General features: G+C 47.1%; 1 protein-coding gene across 1 annotated transcript in view; it reads left to right on the forward strand.

Moving 5' to 3' along the window:
• RPIA (ribose 5-phosphate isomerase A) overlaps positions 1 to 26422 on the forward strand; it is a 32884-nt gene extending 6462 nt beyond the window's left edge. The window contains exons 3-9 of the mRNA XM_062209830.1: positions 2154 to 2209; positions 12094 to 12153; positions 15532 to 15596; positions 16362 to 16430; positions 17360 to 17501; positions 19314 to 19413; positions 25454 to 26422. Of these exons, the coding sequence (XP_062065814.1) occupies positions 2154 to 2209; positions 12094 to 12153; positions 15532 to 15596; positions 16362 to 16430; positions 17360 to 17501; positions 19314 to 19413; positions 25454 to 25551 (590 nt within the window). The 3' untranslated portion in view covers positions 25552 to 26422. The remainder of the gene's footprint in view (positions 1 to 2153; positions 2210 to 12093; positions 12154 to 15531; positions 15597 to 16361; positions 16431 to 17359; positions 17502 to 19313; positions 19414 to 25453) is intronic.
• The last annotated feature ends 343 nt before the right edge of the window (positions 26423 to 26765 follow it).

A 26765-nucleotide genomic window follows, 5' to 3' on the forward strand; every position in this document is an offset into this window, starting at 1 on the left:
GTTCTGACTGTCTACTGGATGTTTTGTGTGATTATGGGGGTGCAGTAGAGGAAGTGGGGCACCCGTTTTGCGCTTGTTCATTGTGGCTGCAGCAGGGCCGAGCTGGGGAGAAGGGACTGCCTGCCTGTCAGTAGAGCGTTGCTGCCCTTCTCTGGAGGGGGAGTCTTCAACCCCTTCTGTCCGTTCTGGGAGGTGCCCCTGCCTTTGTTTACTCTGCTCAGCTGGTGGGGAGGAGCTGACTTAGCAGGAGCTCCCTAGGGAGCTTTAATCATCACGATGACACCAGAGGTCCTGTGTGGTCTCAGGCTTCCTCTGAAGCCATTGGGTTTCTCATGCAAACAAATGCGAGGCCAAAGTGAACATTCCCTTCCCCTAGAGCCTGGGCCTCTTGCAGCTGGTAGCTGGTTCCTGAAGGTGCTGACTTCACTCGGATTGCATTGTCTGTGCTTAGGAAAGACTGGGCACTTACCAGTCCCTGTGGCTGTTTAACAGGTTTTACTGCCCTGCTTTTGTTCCTCATAACAAAGCCCAGAAGAGAGGCTTGCCTGAATGAATGCCGCATCTGTCTTCCAGGTGCCTGGGGCCGAGCCCAGAAGGCCAAGTCCAGGAATACTTTGTCATTAAGGAGGACATGTAGTGTGATGGCTTCTGGAAGCCTTCTCATTGGTCAGACAGTGTGCTTTTCTACCTTAACCAAGTATGCGAAGAATTTTAAGGCCCAGAAGTTGCTGTATTTTTTTTTTGGACAGGCAGAGTTGATAGTGAGAGAGAGAGACAGAGAGAAAGGTCTTCCTTTTTGCCGTTGGTTCACCCTCCATTGGTTCACCCTCCAATGGCCGCTGCGGCCAGCGCATCTCGCTGATCCGAAGCCAGGAGCCAGGTGCTTCTCCTGGTCTCCCATGCGGGTGCAGGGCCCAAGGACTTGGGCCATCCTCCACTGCCTTCCCGGGCCATAGCAGAGAGCTGGCCTGGAAGAGGGGCAACCGGGATAGAATCCGGCACCCCAACCGGGACTAGAACCCGGTGTGCCGGTGCCGCAAGGTGGAGGATTAGCCTGTTAAGCCACAGCGCCGGCCTGCTGTGGGTTTTATAATAGTGACATTTAAGCCTTCCAGGATGTAGACTCTGATTAGGAAGACTTGGAATTTTATAAGATTTGTTTTCTTGGATTTTTTTTTTTTTTTAAATAAAACTTTCCTAACAATTTCAAAATGAGTAAAATAAATCCCGTTTAACCGTCCTCTGGGGTCTATAGATGATTATATTTTTTCCTGAATGCAAAACTTAAACTCCCCTGGGCAGGGCAGTGGAGGGTAGCAGTGAAGGCTGAAGAGCTAGGCTGCCTGGGATCCTGCCCCAGCTCTGCCGCGTATGGCTGTGTGATTACCGAGTTCCTCGACCTTCCGTTCCTTAGTTTCCTCATAGCGAAATGGAGAAAGCAGTTGTAACTCATCTTCTGGGCTGTTAGACTTCAAAGAGATCATTCATACAAAGTTCTTAGGATGTTGTCATGCATGTAAAGACGATGAACACTGGTTAGTGCTCCCCTCACCAGGCTTCCTAGTGTCCCTGTCTTCTGATGTCTGAAAGGGTGGTCACCGCTTTTTCACCAAGGACAAGGACACAGTGGAAGGCAGCTGTCAGTGGGAGACAGACCTTGTCCTTTCTACTGGGTTTGAGCAAATAGACCAGTGACAAGAAAAAAAGTGAGGAGAGTTGCAGATTGGTGCCTCCTCAGGGGGCACGAAAATGTTAGGAAAAGAGGTGCAGAATAGAGAGGAGGCAGTGTATGAATTTAGACAGACCCAATTTATTCAGAGAAAAATCCGTAGAGGGAGGTGACCAACTGCCTGCGTGTACAAGATGGAGCATGTGGCAGAAGGCCTCGACTCCCAGGGGCCTGATCTTTTTAAGGAGGGCTAGGCTGGGGTGGGAGTAGGGGCAGCAGGGAGGGGAATTCCAGGAACTGGGTGGGTGGGGGGCTTGGGAACCTGGAAAAGAATGCAGGGTGGGGTGTGACGGCAATAGGGTGTGAGACCCAATTGAGATTCAAGGGCAAGGAGTACATCCCAAAGTTTACCTCCTCTGGGCAGTGAGGGAGAATGGCTGAGGCTTGTGTTCTTGTTCCATCAGATATGCTTTTGTCTCCACAGCTGAAAGAGTGAAACAGGAGAATCTGAACCTTGTCTGCATTCCCACTTCCTTCCAGGTATGTCCTTGCTTTCCATTCTGCATCTGAACAGCTGCTGCCAGGTCCTCTGGCTCTGAGGTGGGCGTGTGGGCAGGAAGGAGTACCAACAGGAGCTTCTGTTCACTTGTGAATATTTCAGGGTAGCTTGAGTTCAGGCACCGTGAACCGTGCCGATGGACCTCTGTCCTCAAGGAGTATTATCCCCATTTACAAGTGGAAAAAAGAGGCGGCAAGGAATTAATTGATGTGTTAGTAATACAAATACAGTATTTTGGTTCCATATCTAATGTACTTTCAGCATGAAATTGTAGGAGCTGGTGGAGGAAAGTAGTAGAACCAAGTAATTACAGGGAAACGTAAGCAAAGAGTAGACTTTGGGAGGTAGAAGGGAAAAGAGGTGCTAAGTTGGAGCCCTGTCTTGTCTCTCTTCTGGTCATTGAGGAGGGTGTGTGTGTGTATATATACATATATATTATATATATATAATCTCATTGGATTAGCCAAGGTGAAATTTACTAACTAGAAAAGTAGGTTGGATTTACAGGTGGCTAGTGCTTTGGGACTTCATGAACTTAGCTTTGGACAACCCAGACAGCCTAGTTTTCCTAGAAAAGCCTGAAGCAGTTCTGGTTAAGGGAGGGACTGGGTAGCATTCTTCTGAGCCATGTGGGAGGTGCAGCCAGACAAAACAGAGGGTGGAGGCAGGGATTCTAGGTAGTCAGGCTTAGGAGTTAGACATGCATACTAAGTATGTCCATCTAAAGGGGTTGAGGGTGAGGGAAGTGTGCTTTTTTTAAATGAAAAGACTTGAGCTGTTTGATTCTTCAGTCCTTGTGTGTGTGTGTCCCTGTTGCGAGCACTACTTGTCACACAGCTCGACAAGGTTAATGTGACGTGTTGGAGCACGGGTAAGAATCACACAGAATTGTGATAGTCTTTTCAATACCACTCTATATATATTCAGTGCACACATCTAAAGATCAATACCACTCAATATGTCATTAGTCCACAGGTCATAACACACATCTGGGAGTAAGGTAACTCACAGAAATATCCAGCAATAGTAACAAGTATAACACGTACAAAGCATAAAAGCATAACCAATCTTAACACTCATGGCTAAGGATGTAATATGAATGCTGCATTCTCAAGGTTCGTATCATGGTCATGAAAAGTCAAAGTCTAAAGTCCAGAGTCCAAACGGATCTCAGAACAGCCACTTATGGGCAGGAGTCGTGGGTTGGCTGGCACTCTGGGCAGTAGGCTCGAAGTTCCAAGATGGACGACAAGGAGAAAGGTTGGAGAGGTCACCTGATGAGAGGTCTGGTCCAGCTCCGGTGTTGGGTCCGGTAGCAGCTGGGACACCCAGGCTAGGTTGGCTCCAGCGGAGTGGTGAGCAGAGCTTCAGTCAGTGAAGACTCGGGCAGAGTTTCACTTGCACTGAGCCGTGGTCCCCGAGAGGATGCAGAGCAGTTGGGAGGCTTGCCTTTCTATCCCCTCTCTGGAGTAGGTGGGTGGTGAGTGTGCTCTAGTGTGCCACCAATCACAGGCTCATCTTTTTGGGTGTCACCAACCAGATGTTGGTGTTTGGGTCTGACCAGTGGTGTGTTGGGGGTCGTCTTGGTGTGGCCAGTCATGTAGTAGTGTGGGTGAAGTAATGCAGTAGCCAGCTGGTTGGCTTCTTCTTATGATGTAATGTCCCCTAGTCCTTATCAGGCCTCACCACCTGTGTCTGTTCTGACAGATGGTCTGGGCAGTTCCTGGTGCTTAGTGGCCTTAGCTTAAGTAACTCCATTTTGGTTTTGCTTTTTCTCTTTCTTTTTGAGTTAGCGGTGCTCTGTAACTCTTTGGGGACTCCTGTGGAATTCCCCACAATCCCTGGCCACAGCACAGATAGACCACATGGTGTTATTAAGGCAGGCTACAAGATAAAACTGATCATATTTGTGAGCTGGAAGGCCATGCCTTCACCACACCCATGTGACCTCATGCCTCTACCTGGCCACACCTGTGTGCCCACCTGCCAATCAGGCTAATTAGCCACTCCCCTTTGGAAGTGGATTAAAGTCCTGGGACACAGTGGGCCCATCCCTTCCTTGGCCTTTTTGGCCCTTTTCCCTTTTGCGCTGGACCCGCTTGCTGTACCTTCAGGGCGTGTGGCCTTCGGGCCACCCGCCCTATGCTTTCTAGCCTGCATGCTCCTCCACATGGCTAGCTCCTGGTACTCGGTAAGAATCCAGATTTCCCTCTCTTTTGGATAGGGCCCTCACTCTCCTATGCATTTCTTAAAAACGCTGCCTCGTTCATGTATGCCAGTATTCAGAATTCTTCTCTGACTATTAGGCAAGAACCCACTGGCTCTTTAAGGGGTATGCCTCTGATTACATTTGGCACCCCAAATGGGATTTTAAGGGGTCTGTCTCCGATTATAGGGTGCTGATTTCTCTTCTTGCCTGTCCAGTAAAGTAAATTTTGCCTTGCTTTGCTTTTCTTCTGTTTCCTCTTCCCCTCCCACTTCTTCTTCCCTGCCTCCCCCCCTTTCCTAGATTGCTTTATTCTCTTACTAATTCAACACCAAATTCTTGGTCAGGTGGGAAAATCTGTTTTTCTGGCAGTGGATATCTCACTCCATCAGTTTCATCACTTGTTGAAGTTTGGGTGGGTGGTGCTGTAGGCTGCTGTACTCAGCTGTTGTCTTTGGGTCTCCTTTTGTTCTGGGTGAAATGACAACAGAAAAAATTTTACTACCTCAGTTCTTTGTCTCACATGGAAGAAGAATTTCCAAGCGGACAAGCAGAGAGATTTAAAAGCAAGATTTATTAGAGACCTCCAGCCTGAGTGGCATGGAGGGGGATCCAAGAGAGGAAAAATCTAAGGGGCCGGTAGTACTGGGGTTTTTAAGCACAATTATGAGGAAGAAAAAAAAAAACAAAAAAACAAAAACTTGACATTCAGTTATAGGGCAGGGACAAAACCCATTGAAAGACCTGATTTGCAATCCTTCATTCTATCTGGCTTGCTCTTTTTTTTTTTTTGACAGGCAGAATGGATAGTGAGAGAGAGAGACAGAGAGAAAGGTCTTCCTTTTTGCCGTTGGTTCACCCTCCAATGGCCGCTGCGGCTGGCTCATCGTGCTGATCCGAAGGCAGGAGCCAGGTGCTTCTCCTGGTCTCCCATGCGGGTGCAGGGCCCAAGGACTTGGGCCATCCTCTACTGCCTTCCCGGGCCATAGCAGAGAGCTGGCCTGGAAGAGGGGCAACCGGGATAGAATCCGGCACCCCAACCGGGACTAGAACCGGGACTAGAACCCGGTGTGCCGGCGCGCCGCAAGGCAGAGGATTAGCCTGTTAAGCCACGGTGCCCGCCAAGCTTGCTCTTGATATAACAAAAAGACCCATGAGAAGGGTGGGATACTTAGTTTGTTTTACAGTAAACTGGAGCTCAGAAGGAATTGCCATTCCCTTTGCTGTTCTCATAAGATTGGAAGCTTTCAAGGAGTGGGCAGGTAGGCACTTTTGCCTTGCTGAAGATTTTGCACCCTCAGTTTCCACTGGGACCACCCTAACTGCCTGTTACCCCATCTGACTCCTCGCACTTTCACAGTTTGGAATTTTTTTTTTTTGAGGGTTGATTTGTTTATTTGAAAGAGAGAGTTAGAGAGTGAAGGAGAAACAGAAAGAGCAAAGGCGAGACACAGAGAGATCTTCCATCTGCTGGTCCATTCTCCAGATGGCCACAACAGCTAGGGCTGGGCCAGGCGGAACCCAGGAGCCAGCAGCTTTATCCAGGTCTTCTGCATGGGTGGCAGGAGCCCAAATATTTGGGCCATTTTCTGCTGCTTTTCCTAGGCCATCAGCAGGGAGCTGGATCTGAAGGGAGCAGTGGGACTCTAACCTATGTTATAGGTAAAATGGCAGTGAAGAAAGGTGACCTTGGTTCCTGTTTCACCTGGAAGAAGAATTTCCACGTGGACTAGGCAGTGAGCAAAGCAAGATTTAAGTTGGAAACTTCCTGCTGTAGCAGCCAGGACAGGGCTCCAGGAGAGGCAGACTTGGGAAACTGATGGAGTATTTTAAACATCATTTTTTTTTTTTTTTTTTTTTAAAAACAGCAGCTAACAATCAGGGTGGGCACAAAGCCCATCAAAAGGCCAGAATCCGTAATCCTGTCTAGCTTGCTTATAGTAAAACAGAAAAGCCATCAGAACGGTAGGATAATCTTTGTTTTCACAATAAACAAAAACTTAAGAGTAGAATCATTACTTCCTTGCTATTCTCATGATAAAACTAGAAACTCAGAGGAGTATTTTGCTAACAGCTTCTGAGGAAAAGCATGTATTTTGTACCCTCTTAAAGAGACTTCCCCTTTCCTCATTCCATCTGGAACCCAACCTAACTGCCTGTTACTCCATCCACCTCCTCACACCAATACCCATATGGGATGCCACCAATGCAGGTGGTGGCTTTAACCGCTAGGCCATAACGCTAGTTCTGGGAAATGTAATTGCTCTGTTTCTTGATCCTGTTTCCTCTGCCACCCCTGACCCTTTTAGTTTTCATGATGAACATCCTGTAGGTAGCTGGATTCCTAAGTGCATAGGATGCAGGTTTGACACTGGAGGTCTGAAAACCTCTCTATTCTACCCTTTCCCATTCAGTCATTTGACTTTGTAGTCAATTCTATGTTAAATAATTTCCTGGGAATTTTGAGGATAATTTCTCTTTAGTCTGGTTTTCAGTTTGCTCTTGAGAAGCTCGATACATTCTGATCTGTAATCTGTTCTTTGAAATCTGCTTTTAGTTTTCTCTCAGAACTCATTTATGTTCTCTTTTGCTTTTCTTCAGTATGGGTATATATTTTTTATTTTAAAGATTTATTTTATTATTTGAAAGTCAGAATTACACAGAGAGGAGAGGCAGAGAGAGAGGTCTTCCATCGGATGGTTCACTCCCTAATTGGCCGCAGTGGCTGGAGCTGTGCTGATCCAAAGCCAGGAGCTTCCTCCAGGTCTCCCACATGGGTGCAGGGGCCCAAGGACTCGGGCCATCTTCTACTGCTTTCCCAGGCCGTAGCAGAGAGCTGGATCGAAAGAGGAGCAGCCGGGCCTAGAACCGGTGCCCTTATGGGTTGCCGGCGCTTCAGGCCAGGACGTTAACCACTGAGCTGCAGCGCCAGCCCCCAGTATGAGTATATTTTCATCTATTGTATTGGACATTTCATCTTGAAAATTTGCACTTCAATTTTGAGAACTTTTTGCTTTTATTTTTGGGTTTTCGCCCCACTGTTTTCTTTGGTTTTTCTTTCTAAGACCCTCCTGGTGGCTTTGTGGACTGGCTTAGTTTAGCTATCGCACTGGGGCTGTTGGGACCATTCTGCTGCTGTGTAAACAAGCAGAGACTAGATTCCTGGAGGAGGAACGGCCATGAGCACAGTGGCTCTAGGCATGCGAGTGAGGCCATCTTACACTCGCCATTCTTATACTTGCCAATCCAGATGACAAGATTTTCCAGTGAGTCCATGGAATCATGAGAAATCATAAATATTTGCTCCTATAAGCCACGGAGTTTAGGGGTAGCTACTGTGTGGCAAAAGCTCACTGGAGCAGTAACTAAGACTGGCTGTTTGACCTACAGAGAACCAACCTGCCACTTCGGGGGTAGGAAAGGAAGAGGTGGAGGTGTAACAGCTTCTTAAGTTACTTTTTTTTTTAAAGATTTATTTATTTGAAAGAATTACACAGAGAGAGGAGAGACAGAGGTCTTCTATCCACTGGTTCATTCCCCAGTTGGCTACAATGGCCGGAGATTTGCTTATCCGAAGGCAGGAGCCAGGAGCTTCCTCCTGGTCTCCCACGCAGGTGCAGGGGCCCAAGCACTTGGACCATCTTCCACTGCTTTCCTAGACCACAGCAGAGGACTAGATCAGAAGTGGAGCAGCTGGGACTTGAACTGGTGCCCTTATGGGATGATGACACTGCAGGCGGCAGCTATACATGCTACGCCACAGTGCCGGCCCCCTTAAGTTACTTTTCATTCAGTCTTCCTGTTTTACTGCTCTGTTGTATCCACTTCCTGTAGTTTGTAGATAATCCCAATTCCTCAATCTTTCGGAGGTTCTGTGATGTTTGTTTGGTTGTTACTTGTCTTTTTCCACTATTGGCCTAGGATTTCTCTCATTTCTGCCATTTACCATTGTCTATCAGTGGGCCAGCTTTTAGAAATTTGTTCAAGTCCTGGCTGCTCTACTTCCAATCCAGCTCTCTGCTAATGTGCAATGGAGGATGGTCCAAGTCCTTGGGCCCCTGTCACCTATGTGGTAGACCTGGATGGAGCTCCTGGCTTTGGTCTGGCCCAGCCATAGCCATTGTGACCATTTGAGGAGTAAACCAGCAGATTGAAGATTTCTCTCTCTGCCTCTCCCTCTCTGTAACTCTGCCTTTCAAATAAAAAAATAAATCTTTTTTAGAAATTCCTTTTTTGTACTTTTTAAGAGGTTTTGATAAGGAGCTAAGCTAAATATATGTATTCAAACTGCTATTTTTAACTGGAAGTCTGATCCTGTGCTTTTTTATGATAACATACTCCTAACTTGTATTATAGTGATCATTGATAACAGCAGATCCAGACTGGAAAATACTGGCCAATTTTAGTTAATTAGGCTGGAACAAGTATTCAGATTTCACAGGATTTTTTATTTATTTGAAAGGCAGTTAGAAAGAGAAAGAGAAATCTGCTGGTTCATTCCCAAAATGCCCAAGATAGCTGGTGCTGGGCCAGGCCAACGCCAGGAGCCAGGAGCTCCATCCAGATCTCCCATGTGTGTGACAGGAGTCCAAACACTTAGGCCATCTTCTGCTGCTTTTCCAGGTACGTTAGCAAGGAGCTGGATTGCAAGTGGAGTAACTGAGACTTGAACTGGCGCTCATGGGATGCTGGTGTCGCAGCTTAACACCCTGCACCACAATGCTGACTCTCACAGGGTTTCTAAAAATTCATTTGTTCAGTTTTTTCCCCCTTTAGATTCAAATTTACTTTCTGTTAAGTTTGGTCAGATGTCATCTTTAAAATGGTTGAACTATAACAATTTTTAAAAAAGATTTATTTATTTATTTGAAAGAGTTACACGAGAAGGAGAGGCAGAGATAGAGAGGTCTCCATCTGCTGGTTTATTCCCCAATGGGCTGCAATGGCCAGAGCTTGGCCAATCTGAAGCCAGGAGCCAGGAGCTTCTTCCAGGTCTCCCATGCAGGTGTAGAGGCCCAAGCATTTGGGCCATCTTCTACTGTTTTCCTAGGCCATAGCAGAGAGCTGGATAGGAAGTGCAGCATCTGAGACTCGAATTGGTGCCCATATAGGATGCTGGCACTGCAGGCGGCAGCTATGCCACGGTGCTGGCCCCTGAACCCTGGTTTTTAATATAAGTAAACCTATAGGAATTTAAACCTATAGGATTAAACTAAACCTATAGGATTTTCAAAATGAAGGATCTGACCTAAGCCCCAGTAGCATTTATTATTCACTCTTGCTTCAGACCCGCATTAATTAGATGATAAAAAGAAAATGCAATGTGTTTTTAGGTTTTATGGTGAAATTTATGTAAAGCAGAAAGACTGCTGGCCCTCCACATGCCCCTGTCTATAATTACAAGTGACACTTGGGAGCACAGCGGAGGAGTTGCAGTGAGAAGGCATTGTTTCTTTCCTTTTTGCAGAAGCAGGAGCTCATCATTCGCTTCCTACTCTGTGCTTCTTCAGGAGTTTTTACTGGAAGAGGCAGGCAGACAGGAGGCTCCTTAGCCAGCCATCTGGGAAAATGGTCCAGCACTGGTCTCAGTTGAGCACCTGAGGCTGCACATTCTGACTAAGCCAACGATGTTGTGTTGAACTCATTGTACTTGTTTGCTTGGGCTGCTGTACCAAGGTACCATGAACTGAACGTGTGTGTGAACGTGCCACTCTGCCTGCCTTGCAACATCAGTTATAAACTGACCTTAGGGATCACACCATCACCTCTGCTGTGTGCTATTGGTCGTGTAGACCAGCCCTGGACAGTGTGGGAAGGGGTTACTCAAAGGCATGAGTACCAGGTGGTGGTGATCGTGGGGAAGTGTTGGAGGCTGCCTTCCAGAGGTTGACATGTTCCTATAGCCGCAGTGTCTCTGGGATTAGCGTGATTTCTCTATTACTGCTTTTGGAGAAATCTAGAAACTGAAATAATCCAGTAGTACCATTTTTTTTTGTGTTATTTTCCCTCTTAATTATTTTCCTTGGTAAGTACAAAATTGTATTTTTTTAATTTATTTTTTCAGTGAACATTTTTTTCTTAGCTTTTCATGTGGAGCATTTCGAACTTGAAAAGGGATAAAGAACAGTATAATGAACTTCCTTGTACCTGTCACCCAGTTTCAGCAGTTATCTCATAGCCAATCCTGTCTCATCTACACACCATTCCTCTTCACTCCTTTTTTTCAAAACACTCTTTAGGCATAGTATTGTTTCATTGTGTACATTCAATTGAGTCTCTTAGAAAAAATAGTCTTACAAACATCACAACCATGCTAAAAAATATTTAACCACAATCTTACACCGATAACTAATATTGTCTTCACTTTAAAAAATACTTTTTATAGTTTATTTGCATCAGGATTCCAAATCCCTTACGTTACAGATTCCAGGGTGTTTGTTTTTTACTACTAAAGTCTTAGCATTTTGTATTAGAAGATTGGCCTTGGTATTCACCCACCCCATCTCTTTAGAAATGAGAACTTTTGCCAAGAGCCATGTGGCTAGTTATTGAAAATTAGAACCTAGACCTTCTGATTCTCAAACTCAGATGCTTTTTATTTTAAGGAGTAGGTATTTTGAAGCGATGGCTTTGGAAAAAAAGTTTCCTACTCTTTGGTTCCTCTCTGTATTTAAAGCAGTGATGTAAACACAGACCCTCATCACTTGCACTTGTGTGGTCAGATGTGAGCCTCCCTTGAGCTATGTGTAGTCATAACCACTGCTTTCCCTTTTTGTCAGCCTGGAGGCATGTCTGTGAAGTAAATGGTGCTGTCTTTTTTTCACAAACAACCTAAATCTTTCCTAGTCTGGGATTCTACATTTGCTGAATTCCTCATTCTGGAAGTCTTGTCAACATATTCTCTTCTGAGTACATAGATTCTCTTGTTTATTTTGCTTCTGTATCATTCCATAGTGATCTTCAGTCTTTTTTTCATATTGTTGGGTTATTTTTAAAGCTTTTCTAATGTTTTGTGTGCTTATTCTTATTTTTAGAATTTTTTTTTTTTATCTAAACATATGTTGCCAGAAGGTTTATTTAGGAAGTGATAGCATGGTTTTTTAAGATTATTTGAGAGGCAGAGCTACAGAGAGAGAGATTGATTTTCCATCCGCTGGTTCACTTTCGAATGGCTGCAATGGCTGGTGTGGGCTGGGCTGAAGCCAGGAGCCAGGAGCTTCATCCAGGTCTCCCATGTGGGTGGCAGGGCCCCAAGTACTTGGCCCATCTTCCACTGCTTTCCCAGGTGAAAGAGCAGGGAGCTCAGTTGGAACTGGAGCAACTGGCATTTCAGCTGCCACCCATATGAGATGCTGGTGTTGCAATCAGCAGCTTAACTCACTGTGCCACGGTGCCAGCCCCTTAGCAGGTTTTGAGTAGCCTGTCTCCAAGCAGCAGCTCTTAGCTAGCACTGGAATGGAGCCTTCACTGGATGCTGTTGGCCTTTCTCCAGCTCCCAGGCTGAACTAGCAGTTTCAGCATTTGTGGGGCTACGTCTCTTACCTCTTGGTGGGTCATATCAGGAGTAAGCGTTTGATGCTTAAATCCAGAAATATTCTGAGAATCCTTGCCATGTTCTGAGAGCGAATGATTGTGGGTGATTTTCTCTGTTCTCCCCAGGCCCGGCAGCTCATCCTGCAGTATGGCTTAACCCTCAGTGACCTGGATCGACACCCAGAGGTGAGAGCTAACAGACTGCTGTGTCTTTCTCTGTTTTGATGGTGCTCACTTGTGCATGGCTCTGGCTAGGGAAGAATTTAGTCAGTGGCACCAACTTTTCTCCTAAAATTCTGAGTGTTAATCCTGCCTGAGGTTGTCACAAATGGGGAGGTGATTAGTTTCCTGTATATCCCCTGTGGTTTAACCCTAAGGGCTCAGTATGGGTGTAGCAAAGGGGAGCTGGACAGGGCTGGGCTGGCAAAACTCAGGGCATCGTAGGTCCTTTTACAGAGGTGCAAGGGCAAGCCGGCTCATGGAGCTTGCCACCGAAGTGGAGATAAGAAATAATCTGAGGCAGCCACGGACAAGTGAAAACAGATGAAATTAAATTTTGCGGTCAGGATGGTTGAACGTGGGGCAGGCCAGAGGAGACTGAAGTTGTCAGGATGAACAGTGTCACACATCACCCCAGCCAGCACCATCCGAGTTAATTACTACATGCCAGGTATTATGCTAAGGGCTGTATTATGTTAAATTACTTAGTCTTCAGGATTCTTGAGGTTAGGTGTCAGATGATTTCATTTTATATGTGAAAAAGTCAGAGAGAGAGTCATTTGCCTAAGGTCACACTGTTTTTAAGTGGCAGAGCCGGAATTTGAACTAGGGCACTTCTGGCTCTCGAGCTGTGCCAGTTGGAAGAGTTTTGCAAGAAGAGGTAGTTTGTGCTGAGCTGTAAAGGCTGGGAGGCAGGGGCAGGCGAGAACATTTCAGAGAGGGCAGGTGGGAACCATGGGAATAGTTCCACTTGGGCACATGGGCCTGTACAGACAGTGTACAGCCTGGGTGCTTTGGACAGAGTACGTGGAATGTGTCGATGCATAGGGTGAGGGGCTCCATGCGGTCTAGAAACCCTTGGCCTCGAGGGATTACTAAGAAAACCAGGGGATTCCTATGCACAGAGCCAGAGCACAGGCATCATCACCTGTTTAGCAGCTGTGTGGAGAGTGGTTTGGGCTGCGAGTAGGCCTAGAGCCCAGACAGAAAAGGTGCCTACTTTTCAGGCCCCAGAGTTGCCACCGCATAGCTTGACCCTGAAGTTAATGTATGTTTGGGGAAGAGTGGTGCAGGCTGAAGCTTCAGACAGAGGCTAGAATGTGTGAGTGGATGGAAGTGAGAGCACCACATGTCAAACCTGTAGGCTTTACACCTGTGCTATGCCAGCTAGGCCAAGCAGCTGCACCATGGGTGCAATGTGTACCTTGCACAACACTGTTTTTAAAAATATTTATTTATTTGAAAGTCAGAGTTAGGCCGGCGCAGTGGCTTAACAGGCTAATCCTCTGCCTTACGGCGCCGGCACACCGGGTTCTAGTCCCGGTTGGGGTGCCGGATTCTATCCTGGTTGCCCCTCTTCCAGGCCAGCTCTCTGCTATGGCCCGGGAAGGCAGTGGAGGATGGCCCAAGTCCTTGGGCCCTGCACCCGCTTGGGAGACCGGGAAAAGCGCCTGGCTCCTGGCTTTCGATCAGCACGATGCGTTGGCCACAGCGGCCATTGGAGGGTGAACCAACGGCAAAAAGGAAGACCTTTCTGTCTCTCTCTCACTGTCCACTCTGCCTGTCAAAAACAAACAAACAAACAAACAAAAAAAACAAAAACAACTTAAAAAAAGAAAACAAGAAAAAAAAAAGAGTTACACATAAAAAGAAGGAGAGACAGAGAGCTGTTCCATCCTTTGGTTCACTCCAAATGGTGACAACAGTGGAGCTGGGCTGATCCAAAGTCTGGAGCCAGGAGCTTCTTCAGGATCTCCCATGTCCGTGAGTGGGCCCAAGCACTTGGGCCATCTTCTGTTGTCTTCCCAGGCACATTAGCATGGAGCTGGATTGGAAGTGGAGCAGCTGGGACTCCAACCCATGCCCATATGAGATGCCAGCATCGCAGGCTGTGTCTTAACCCGCTGCAGCACATTGTCAGCCTTACTTAATACTGTTTTTAAAAACTTGGGTGCTGATGTTCTGGTGTAGTGGGTTAAGACACAGCCTGCAATGCTGACATCCCACGTGGGCATGAGTTGGAGTCCTGGCTGCTCCGCTTTCGATCCAGCTCCCTGCTAATGCACCTGGGAAGGCAGTAGAAGATGGCCCAAGTGCTTGGGTCCCCTACAACTCACGTGGAGACCCAAATGGAGTTCCAGATTTCCATCTGACCCAGCCCTGGCTGTTAAAGCCATTTGGGGAGTGCATAAATGGATAGAAAATCTCTCTTTCTGTGTCCCGCCACCCTCTCTTTACTCTTACCTTTCAAATAAATAAATAAATACTTAAAAAAAAAAACAAAACTGCTTGAAGTGTGTGTTGTCCTAGCAGAGTATCATGAGTGATGAGAAATAGATAGCTTCATTGGCATTAGCAGGAAGTAAGGACTGAGAAAGAGCAAGGTCTGGAATCCGGGCATCCGGCTGGTGTCTTCTACTTCCTGATTTGATTGTTGAGAGATGATTGAACCCATTTGCTCCTCAGCTGCTTTTGGGGCTGGTGGTAGAACTTCCTCATGGAGGGAATGGGCAGGCCCAGACAGTTGCTTTGGGTCTTAGTGGGAATGCCTCAAGTAGTTTCTAACTCAGGAACAAGTTGAAATTTCTTGTGTGTCTGCCCACTTCAGTGCAAAGACTTCTCTGTCAGGGTTTTTTTTGTTTGTTTTCTTTTTTTAATTGACATCACCGCCCTGCAAGGCCCCCCCCCCCCCACAACAGGACATTTAATAGCACTGATATATTGTATATCTGTTTATGTATTTGTGGCTTTTTGGAAGGCCAAAAACCATTGAATATTTAAGGTTTTTCACCCCTCCCCTACCCTCAAGAGACAGTTTTTGCTTCCTTGGGAATTTTGGTACCCACATTGAGAATGCATGCTCTAGGTAATTCTAGCTTGTCCACAGAGAAGTCCTTCAATGATTAGAGCAAGTATAGCATTGTGGGTAATGGCTAATCAGGTTTGAGTCCTAAGTCTTCTGCTTGTTTCCTTGTGACCCTAGTGAAAGAGTTTAATCTTGGGGCCTCAGCTGCTTTTTTAATTAATAAATTTATTTATTTGAAAGGGAGAGCAACAGAGAGAGATGGAGAACTTCCATCTGCTGGTTCACTCCCCAGATGGCAGGTCTGAAAAGCCGGGAGCCAGGAATTCTATCCCGGTTTCCCACATGGGTGGCAGGGATCCAAGTTCTTGTGCCATCTTCTGCTGCCTTCCCAGGTGGCCTCAGCTTGATTGGTTAAATGAGAATATTGGACCTAGCTACTAGGGCTGCCGAGGGTCTCATGGGCTGTGCATGGGAAGGTTAGCAGAGACTCCCCTCATGAGGCTTAGGGCTTTTTGTGTCTGTCTTTCCCCTCAACACAGATTGACCTCGCCATCGATGGTGCTGATGAAGTAGATGCTGATCTCAATCTCATCAAGGGTGGTGGGTGAGTGTTGGGGACTTTCTTACTAAAGAGCACCTGCCAGTTAATCTTCGCCAAAGCAAAGTGCAATGCAGTGGAATTGCCACTGTGATATATGGGAGTCTGTCTTTCTACCAGGATGTTGATGGCAAATGTCCTGAGAGCTGGACTGGCATGTCTGGCATTAGCAGCAGTGTGGTGTCCAGGAACCTGGGCCTGTTCAGGGAGATGGGTGATTCATCTTCAGGGGCCTTCTGTGTGTCTGTGTTCTGCTCTCTCAAACCTTGAAAACCAGGCAGACCAAAGCACATATTATTGGGCTAGCTGTGGGGTCAGTGTGTGGCCTTTGCTTTAAAGGTCGTCTTACCTCTGTGGGCAGCTAGGGATGCCATTCATTTATCTGGAAAATATTTACTGGGTTGTTCTTAACTAGCTATTTTGGATCAGGGAGTGGTGAGTTGAAGAAGGTGAAGTCTCGGTTCTCACAGTCAAGTCGGTACAGAATGGTGTAAAATCTACTTCATTGTCCCTAAGATTTTCTTCTGTGTTGCTTGGTCTTCCTGATGGCAGACGTGAGGTGATGTAGCTGGTCAGCAGTAGGGGCGGGCCTGATCCCAGGTCTGCTGATTCTGCGTCCAGGGCGTGCTCCGCTCCATCACCCTGGCAAATTACGTGGAATTTCTCTTTAAGTGTTAGGTCGAGTGGATTTGGGGTTCCTGTATCTGATCTTAGTTCCCCAGTTGAGATTCTGTCTTAATCCTGTACTCGTTTCTTTTTTCCCATCCTCAGAGGCTGTTTGACCCAGGAGAAGATCGTGGCAGGCTACGCCAGTCACTTCATCGTGATCGCTGACTTCAGGTACAGTGCCCAGTGTTTTGAACTGCCTGCTGGGAAATAGAGCGAACAAACAGGAACTTGTGGTGAAATAGAGACTCTGTGACTTTCTGAGACTGATTGCTAGGACTAAGATCTTTTTTTTTTTTTTTTTTTTTAAGATTTATTTATTTGAAAGGCAGAGTTACAGAGAGGCAGAGGCAAAGAGAAAGAGAGGTCTTCCATCTGCTGGTTCACTCCCCAGATGGCCGCAATGGCCGGAGCTGCGCCAACCCAAAGCCAGGAGCCAGAAGCTTCTTCTGGGTCTCCCATGTGGGTGCAGGGGCCCACGCACTTGGTCCATCTTCCACTGCTTTCCCAGGCCATAACAGAGAGCTGGATGGAAAGTAGAGCAGGCGGTAGCTTTACCTGCTACACCACAGTGCCAGCCCCATGATCACAGCATTCTTAAGCTGAGTGGGGATCTCCTGTGCTGTTTCATATGTCCATGAGATAGGGAAGGAAACACTTGTAACCCTACTAGCAGAGCAGGTACTCATGTGTCACTCATCAGATTGTCACAGGGAACCTCTAAGAAGCAGGCCATGTTCTGCCATGGGCAGTGACTCAGTGTGCCCTGCCCCCTGCAGAATGTGCCACACATGACTTGTGTTGCAGACAGTCTTCAGCCAGGCTCCCAGAGTCTCCTTCAAGGAGTCTGGCTGAGGCACGTGCCTGTGTAAATAAAGTCTGTACGTCCACAAACCAACTATATAAAATTCTAACATTTTTGTGATATTTGTTTAAAATATTTCTTTCCCACAGTGGAACAGCCAGTGCACGTGAAGCCCTGTGTATACTGGTCCCATCACTTTCTTTCCCTTCCCAGCATCGAATTAACCCCGTTCGTGAATGTGGTCTTTGTCTGAACCATTGAGCTTATTATTTTCATGGTACTTCTTGACTCTTCGCAGGAAAGACTCAAAGAATCTCGGAGATCAGTGGCATAAGGGAATCCCCATCGAGGTCATCCCAATGGCTTACGTCCCAGTGAGCCGAGCAGTGACCCGGAAGTTTGGGGGCGAGGTTCAGCTTCGAATGGCTGTGCACAAGGCGGTAAGTGGCCGGGGTGGGGGGGTTCTGCAGAGGGCACTCCAGTCTGTGTTACCCTCCTCTCTGCTCCTGTTTGGTTCTCTGTGCCTTGACCAGGCAGCCGGCTTTTTACTTATTTTTAACCGTTTGTTTAGAGTTGGCTTTATTCATTTCTGTAATCAATCACATGAAGATAAGACTATACCCAATATAGTGGACATCTCATGTATAGATGGGGAATGAATCTTTCTGTCTCTTGGAATATTACATTCTTTGGGTTATCTGACCTTCGTACTGGAAGCCCCTCCCCACTGCTTAACAGCTGCTGACCGGGGTTTGGGACAGACTGTAGGTTCCATGTGCAATTTTCTTTTTAAGTAAATAAAAAAGATTATTTATTTGATAGGCAGAGTGATGGAGAGAAGAGGCAGGCAAAGAGAGAGACTGAGGTCTTCATCTACTTCCATTCTGAAATGGCTGCAGCGGTGGGCTAGTCAGGGCCAAAGCCAGAAACCCGACACTCCATCTGGCTCTCCCACATGGGTAGTGGGGGCTCAAGCACTTGGGCCATCATCTGCTGTTTTCCCAGGCACGTTAGCAGGGAGCTGGATCAGAAGCAGAGCAGCCAGGACTCGAACCAGCACTCTGATATGGGTTACTGGTGTTGGTGTTGGAAGCAGAGGCTTACCCAGCTGTACCACAACACTGACCACATGCATAATCTTTTTTTTTCTCCTTGCTTCTCTCATCCTGTGTATAAATATGACAAGGTGTAGAATTTTAGCAGGGAATGTGGACTCCTTCATAGGAGTCTACTCCAGACACTTTAGTCCAAATGTTTCTCTTTGGTTTTTACAATGGGTTGGTTGCAAAAAGCTTTTTTTCTTTTACATGTAAATAAGCAAAAGAAATAATTCAATCTAACTATACTTATACTCTATATAGCGATTTATATGCTAAATAAAAAGTTTACGAGATATAAAGAAGAAACAAAATGATCTGTGACTAAACTCTGGCACATTTTTAATTTAATGTGTTTGCTTTCCAGTGTGTTTGTGACTTAAAAAAAAGAAAAGTGTAGTCCTAACCACAGTGGGTTTTCCCAGGCTGTGACTCTTCTGTGGCTCGCTTTAGCTGAAGGGCCAGAGCAGGTTGTGGGATTGTTTATAGATGGTTTTCTCCAGGCAAGAGCCTTAGCTCCTGCCTTCATGGAGTTGTGTGTGTGTGTGTTTTCAATTTTTTTAGAAACATTATTTATTTGAAAGGTAGAGAGACTGACAGAGAGATCTCCCATCTACTGGTTCACTCCCCAAGAGCCCACAAAAGCCAGGGCTGAGCCAGGCTGAAGCCAGGAGCCAGAAGCTCAACGTAGGTCTCAAACACTTGGGAGGCGGAGAGCCATCACTTTTACTGCCTCCCTGGGCGTGGATTAACAGGAAGCTGGAATCAGGCAGAACCCAGGCACTCTGATGTGGCATGTGGGTGTCCCAAGAGGTGTCTGAGCCACCTCTGACGCCTGCCCCAGAGTTCTTACTCAGCTCCTACCGCTTCTCCTCTAGTCTGGAGGGCAGCCCTAGAATCCCTGCCCTTGACCGTGGTGTCTGTCAACATTTGTGTTCCTAAACACTCCTTCTGCTTTTCTAGTATTCAGAGCTATTGAGGAGTTCTGGACTAACGGAAGTAAACCTACCCCTGCCTGTCTGACTTCAGAGCCTATTGCTGCTCATGTTGGGCAGTGTTGGTAATCTGTTCTGTGGTGATTTTTCAGTATAGTGACAGCTGACTTATTGAGCCCTTACTGTGAGCCCTCATTGTGGCAAATGTATTATCTCCTAGGGTCCTGTGGTGACAGATAATGGGAATTTTATCCTGGACTGGAAGTTTGACCGTGCACACAAATGGAGTGAAGTGAACATCGCTATCAAGATGATCCCAGGTAACGTGAGTAGCGTTTACTGGGCAGAGTCACCGTGCCCTTTGTCACTGTCCCTTCATTGGCCGCAGAAGGCATGATGGACGTGGGCTTTGAAGGACCTGGTTGGGAAGAAGAACTTGGTTTCTTTTCACTGTGTTCGGGGTCTCTGGCGTGGTTTCCTTTGTCTTTTCTCCCCAGGAATAACTGATGCATAACTGGCTGCTTGGCTGCTTGTCTCTCCCAGACGTGGGGGTTGGGATAGTCCTGGAGCTGATGGAAAGTCAGAGGGCCACCATCTCTGGGCAGAGTCTTTCCCGCCAGGAGCTGACTGAACCTGCTTTGGTTTTTCTGGGCTGTCTTCTTAAGTAGTGGGGAAATTGACTCAGTATACCTACAGTCATTGGATACGTGCCATGGGCAAGATCCTGAGCTAGGTGCTACAGAGGAGGCTCCGAACGGAAGAACATGGACAGAATCTGTGCTCAGTAAACCTGGGAAAGCTCTGTGTGGCTGTGTACAGTCCTTGCCTACAGACAAGACAGGGGAATTCCAAGAATACACAATGTTGCTTCTTTTGGGGAATGTGAGAAACTTTGGTGGTAGGGAGGTTTCTGGTGTAGATGTAGGCCTGTGTCTTAGCGCAGCATCACCTAGACAGTGCTGAGTGTCTAAAAACGTTTCACTTTGTACCCACGGTGATGAGGCCGCTCTAGAGGAGGACACAGGCTGGGGAACATTGTGCACTGTAAGCAGCGGCTGCAGCACCAGCTGGGAGTCCTTTGTTGTCTGCCCGGACCCTGAGCTTTAATCTACTTGCTCAAGTGCCAGGCTAAGGAGAGGTTGTGTGACCTGAACGGTGAGAGCAGTGGGGGCCTCTCACCCAGCTTGTGCCTGGGAGTGGTGGGGTGGAGCAGGAGGGCTCAGGGTGAAGGCGGGGTGGGCAGTGCAGAGATGGGTTTTGACGCCTTAGCCTCAGTGACCAGAGGAAGAACTGAGGGCGCCCGTATGGGGGATTGGAAGGAGACGAGGCGTGGGAGGTATCAGTGCCTAGGAGTCTAACTGGGAGTTTTCCATGTCATGGAACATTCTTGAGCCAGAACTGACTTAGGAGGCAGACAGGCCAATTTGGTAGAAAAGGCCAACTTAGTGGCTCAGAGCAGCTGCCTGGGTTCAGATCCTCACCCTGCCACGCTCCAGCACTGTGAACGCTGAGCAGTTAGTGGACATTTTCTGTGCCTCAGATCCTCCTCGGTCAAGGGGGCTGATTCAGGGTTGTTTGGAGGATTGATGTGTGAATTGAATGAACCCTGGGAAGAAAGGACACCACGTCTTCAGCAATAGTTAGGTGTGTGGATTCTCAGTCATCCACGCTAGCTGGGAAAGGAGATGGTGTGACTGTGTGCCATGTAATAAAGAGCCGATTCTTCCAACTCTGCTTTAGTTATCTTGGTCTTCTGCTGCCAGTCTGCTACAAGGTTTTTGAGTCAGAAAGATGAGTTGAACTCTACTCATTCTCTTGCTTAATGCTGCCTTCAGTGGAAGAATTAAAGAAGCGAGAAGGCAGGAGGGAAAGAAGACACAGACACTGCTGTTAGTAAACTAGGGGAATTTGCCCACGATGATAATGCAGACAAATGCGGGGGCCCAGGTGGGAAACTGCTGGTCCGTGTCGGTGCTGTTTTTCTCTAAGATAGGGTTCTTGCAGTGTCCACTAGGGGGCTCTGTTGCACTGTTCAGACTTTTCTTGGCTGATGGAGCCTCTGAGGTGTCCCTTGTGGGGGAGTTTCCCTCCTGTTTGCTTTCTACCTAGGCATGTAGAAGCTACATTTAGAGAAACTTGGAGTTTTATTAGGAACCTGGAGTGAGGAGAATGTAAAGAGGTTAGCTGTTAAGTCAGATAATACGGTGTCAGCAGGGCCAAAGCTGTTTTGGGTTCTTCCCTCCTTGTTCACCTTAGCATCCTCTGACCTTCCACTGTATTTTGTCTGAGGTGGGAGAGGCATCGGTCTTTACCAGCAATTCTTTTTTAAATTAATTTATTTATTTGAAAGAGTTACACAGAGGAGGGAGGGAGAGAGCACAATCTGCTGGTTTACTCCCCAGATGGCTGCAATGGCTGGGGTTGGGCCAGGCTGAAGCCAGGAGCCAGGAACTTTTTCCAGGTCTCCCATGTGAATGCAGGGGCCCAGGCATTTGGGCCACCCTCTGCTGCTTTCCCAGGCACATTAGCAGGGAGCTGGATTGAAAGTAGAGCAGGGGCCAGTGCTGTGGCATAGTGGGTAAAGCTACCGCCTGCAGTGCCAGCATCCCATATGGTTGCCGGTTTGAGTCCCAACTACTCCACTTACGATCTAGCTCTCTGCCATGGCCTGGGAAAGCAGCAGAAGATGGCCCAAGTCCTTGGACCCTTGCACCCACATGGGAGACCCAGAAGAAGCTACTGGCTCCTGGTTTCAGACCGGCCGTTGTGGCCATCTGGGAAGTGAACCGGCAGAGGGAAGATCTCTCCCTCCCTCTTTCTCTGCCTCTGCCTATCTGCAGCTCTGCCTTTTAAATAAAAAAAAGAAATCTTAAAAAAAAAAAAAAAAAGAAAAAGAGGAGCAGATGGGACTTGAACCTGTACTCATATGGGATGTTGGCACTGCATCCAGTGGCTTAACCTGCTACAACACAGTACTGGTTCCATCTCTTTTTTTTTTTTTTTTTTTAAAGATTTATGCGTTTATTTGAAAGGCAGAGTTACAGAGAGAGAGAGAGGTCTTCCATCTGCTGGTTCACTCCCCAGATGGCTGCAATGGCCAGCGCTGGGCAGATCTGAAGCTAGGAGCCAAGAGTGTCTTCCAGGTCTCCCCCATGGGTGCAGGGGCTCAAGCACTTGGGCCATCTTCTGCTGCTTTCCCAGGCACAGTAGTAGGGAGCTGGCTCAGACATGGAGTTGCCAGGACTGGAACTGGCACTGCAGGTGGCAGCTTAACCCGCCCTACTGCGCCGGCCCCTCTGCACTTTCTTTGCGGCCTTTTCTCCGCATGATCTGACTTCCTTGGGTCAGAACGGTTTGAGAAGGATGGGTCTCCAGTGGCTGCTTTGCTTATACTTGGGAGGCCCTGGTTGTGGAGGCACAGTTTGGTGCCAGGGACTTTTGTGTTTTGGTGGCTCACTGCTCCTTTTTCTTTGTTTATGGTTGGCTGTTTTTTAAATTGTTTTGAAATTATGTAGTTTAAATGAGTAACTAGTGGCAAGTTTCCTTCCCCATTTCCCAACTAACTAGTTACCATATCTGGAGGCAGCCAATGTTAGAAAAAAATCGAGTGGCCTTTCAAAACATTTTTATTTATTTAATTATGTGTATATGTACTTATGGATTTTCATTTTATTTGAAAGGCAAAGAAACAGAGAGGGGTGGGGTCAGGGAAGAGAGACAGAGGTCTTCTTTCTGCTGGTTCACTCCCCAAATTACTCACAAGAGCTGGGCTGGGCCAGGCAGAAGGCAGGACCTGGGAAGTTAGTCTGGGTCTTCCAAATGGGTGACAGCGTGAAGTCCTTTAGCCAACATCAGGATGTGCATTAGCAGGAAGCGGGAGTTAGAAGTGGAGCTACAGCCCGGGCACTGCACTGAGAGATGTTGGGGTTCCAGGTGGCTGCTTCACCTGCAGTTCCATAGCACCCACCCCTGCCTTTCCACAGTGACCGCATACTTCAATATGTGTCCTGTCCCTGCCTTTTCTGTCTTGGGGATCATTACATACTGGCTCACAGAAGAGCTTCCTCATTCTTTCCTCTTTTAAAAATAATTCTGTGGCCAGCGCCGTGGCTCAACAGGCTAATCCTCTGCCTTGTGGCGCCGGCACACCGGGTTCTAGTCCTGGTTGGGGCTGTGGATTCTGTCCTGGTTGTCCCTCTTCCAGGCCAGCTCTCTGCTATGGCCCAGGAGGGCAGTGGAGGATGGCCCAAGTGCTTGGGCCCTGCACCCCATGGGAGACCAGGAGAAGCACCTGGCTGCTGCCTTCGGATCAGTGCGGTGCACCGGCTGCGGCGGCCATTGGAGGGTGAACCAACGGCAAAGGAAGACCTTTCTCTCTGTCTCTCTCTCACTGTCCACTCTGCCTGTCAAAAAAAAAAAAAAAAAAAAAAATTCTGCTATTCATTTTATGACTGTATAATAGAGCACTTAACTGGATCCCATCCAGTGGACATTTATGTTTCCAGTGCTTTGCTGGAATGGAATTACTGGATCAGAGGACAAGCAAGCATGTCTGATTTTGCTAGATGGTGCTAGCCTGCCTTCTGTGGGCTGTACTCATTGGTTGTACCACCAGCATATGCAGGTACCTGATTACCAACAGATAAGTTTATCAAATGTTTTTTCTCTTAATGTTATCTCATGAGTATGTGTGTGAACATACAAATATTGTTGGTAAAGATCACGCGTGGTTGTACAGCTGTCCCTTGGCATCCCTTGAGGCTTGGTTCCAGGATTCTCTGTGGATACCACGATCTGAGGGTGTGCTAGTTGCTTACGTAAAACGGGGTACATAACCTGTGCATAGCCTCCCGTGTACTTTAAGTCATCTCTGGGTTACTTAGAATACCTAATGCAATATAAATGTTGTGTAAATCATAAATCGCTGTTATACTCTAATGTTTAGGAAGTAATGACAAAAAGGTCTGTACCTGTTCAATATAGATACAGTTTTATTTTTTCAAATATCTTTGAGCTGTGCTTGGTTGACTCAGTGAATATGAAATCCACAGATGCAGAGAGCTGACTGCGGTTAATTCTCATTGCTGAATAGTGTCCCATCGTCCGTGTGCGTGTGAGAGAGAAATATGTTTGTGTTCCCGATGGGCATTTGACTCTTCTGTTTTCAGTTATTGGAAAAGTATGGCTGTGAACATCTTATAGATGTATTTTCACGGCCATACGTATGTCTGACAGTTGTATATCTAGAAGTAAAATTGCTGAGTAGTTAAATATGAATTTGTTCAACTTTACAAGATGGACTAATCAAACATTCTCCAAAGTGGTCTTGCCAGTTTACCGTCCATCGTCGGCGTATGAGAACATTTTTGCAACCTAGCCACGTTTCATCATTAGACTCATTTTTGTGTAGTGATAGTTTGTAGATATAATTTGTGACTAATGACTTTGGGCACCTTTTCAGTGTTTATTAGCTATTTGGTTAGGGTTTTGTGTGTGTGTGTGTGTGTGTGTATTTATTTACTTGAGAGAGAAATATCTTTCATCAGCTGGCACATTTCCCAAATGCCTGCAAATGGCTTGGACAGACCAGGCTGAAGCCAGGGGTCAGGAGCTCCATCTGGGTCTCCACGTGGGTGATGGAAATCCAAGTGCTTGGGCCATCTTCTGCTGCCTTCCAAGGTGCATTAGCAAGGAACTGGATTTGAAGTAGAACAGCTGATACTCCAACCAGTGCTCCGATGTGGGATGCCAGCAATTGCAAGCGTAGTTTAACCCACTGTGCCACCATCCCAGCCCCTTTTGTGAAATACCTGTTCAGATCTTTTGCCCATTTTTCCATTAGGTTGTGTGCTTTTTTAATACTTTGTGGAGTTGTTTATATATTTTGATATGGGTCCTTGTTATGTTAGATATACGCCTGGCAAATGTCTCTTTCCACTCTGAAGAAATCCTTCAAGGCCAGTAGTGAAGCTAAAAACAGCTAGGAGTGGGGGCTGCTGGGACTGGTCCTGGGGAGTCTGTCCAGAAGTCAGCCTGTCATCTGTGGTATCGGAGACGTGGAGAATCCTTCCTGGAAGCGCTTGACTGGTTCAGGCAAAGGGAATGGCGTCAGCAGAGGCCTCGAGGAGTGACCGAGCTTGGCCCTGGGTACAGAAGGAAAGCCAAGAGAAGAGGGGAGAAAGAGGCGACAAGAAGATTCAGACAATCAGGATCTCTCTTCACTGCTGTGTGGGAGAGGAAGGCTTTGGCTGTCATTTGTCCGGTGCTGCCTGTGACGGCTGCTTCCGGGGACCCCCGGGTCTGATCCTCTTGCCTTGGGAAGCTGGCACTCACTGCTTCTTTCCGTGCTTTGTCCTTCAGGCGTGGTGGACACAGGCCTGTTCATCAACATGGCGGAGAGAGTCTACTTCGGGATGCAGGACGGCTCCGTGACCGTGCGGGAGAAGCCCTTCCTTTGACCCCACGAGGAGCAGATTGTTCACCTTGGTCTCCAGCCCACAGCCAGGGTGGCCGTGCCTGTCCAGGAGCCTTTGCCTTAATGTATCTGTGGGGGGTGGGGTGGGGTGGGGTCTAAGCCCAGTCGTCTGCAGTATTGTTACTATGTGTCTTTTTAAACAGAGAAATTTAAAGATATATATATATATATTTTTACTATGAAAAATATTCAGTTTTTTATAAAGTAGAACTTGATTTCATGTTTTATATGAAACATTTACCAAAAAATAAATAAATAAAAAAGAATAGGGCAAGAAGGGGGAGACTGTCTTTCAAACCTTTGACTTGAGCCTGCTGGGTTTGCTGAGACAGGAGTATCAGAGCTTGTCTTGAAGCAGGTCACATGAAGGACCTGGCCAGCAGTGACCTCCTGATGCCTGACAGGATGCTTGGTTTACTTTTCTGCCACTCCCTGTGTGTTTTTAGTTCGTTCTCATTGTAATCACGCACAATGCAGCTACTTCTGAAGATGAGGTTTACAAAGTCCGCTGAGTGGAGCAGTGTGACGTGTAGTGACTTGGGATTGGAATGTAAACTCCCGGGGGCAAACGCGGTGGCACCTTCGCTAAGATCGGGGCTTTGTTCAGATCCCTGTTGTGGGAAGCAGTTGGCCGGAAATACTCGCCAGTGCTGCCGGAGCACTGCTGTGAAATGTGAAATAGTTGTTTTTTTAAATCATTTTCTTTTTGTTGTTACTTATTTTTCTGTTGCTTTATTATTACTGGCCTGGTTTGGCATCAGATGTCATCACCTCTCTATGTTCTTTGAAGGTTGGAATAAACAGTGTGCTGCCATTTTGACTCTGTCTTCTCTGCAGAATTGGTTAGGAAATGGGGATCAGTGGGGCTGATGTTTGACAATGGGTGGAATTCACTGGAGAAATCGTGAGCCAAAGAATACTTTATTTCTGGGAGAGCTGGCTTCCGTTGCCTGAGGAAATGCTTGTCCCATAGACTTCTAACAGTTGAACAAAGTCAAAATTCTCAGTTTTATATGAATCAAAGCTTGTTTAGTTGTGAAAGCTGATAAGCCACAGAATAGGTAACCTGAAGTTCCTTTGTAGTGTCCCCACCCTGTGAGCTCAGACATCTGCCTAACAAGCAGTGAACTGGCCAGAACACAGTGTCACAGGCGCAGCTCGGCGATAGTTCTAGATGGACCTCAGAGGACCCGTTCT

The sequence above is a fragment of the Lepus europaeus genome, chromosome 13 (genome assembly GCF_033115175.1).
Source record: "Lepus europaeus isolate LE1 chromosome 13, mLepTim1.pri, whole genome shotgun sequence".
Lineage (NCBI taxonomy): Eukaryota > Metazoa > Chordata > Mammalia > Lagomorpha > Leporidae > Lepus > Lepus europaeus.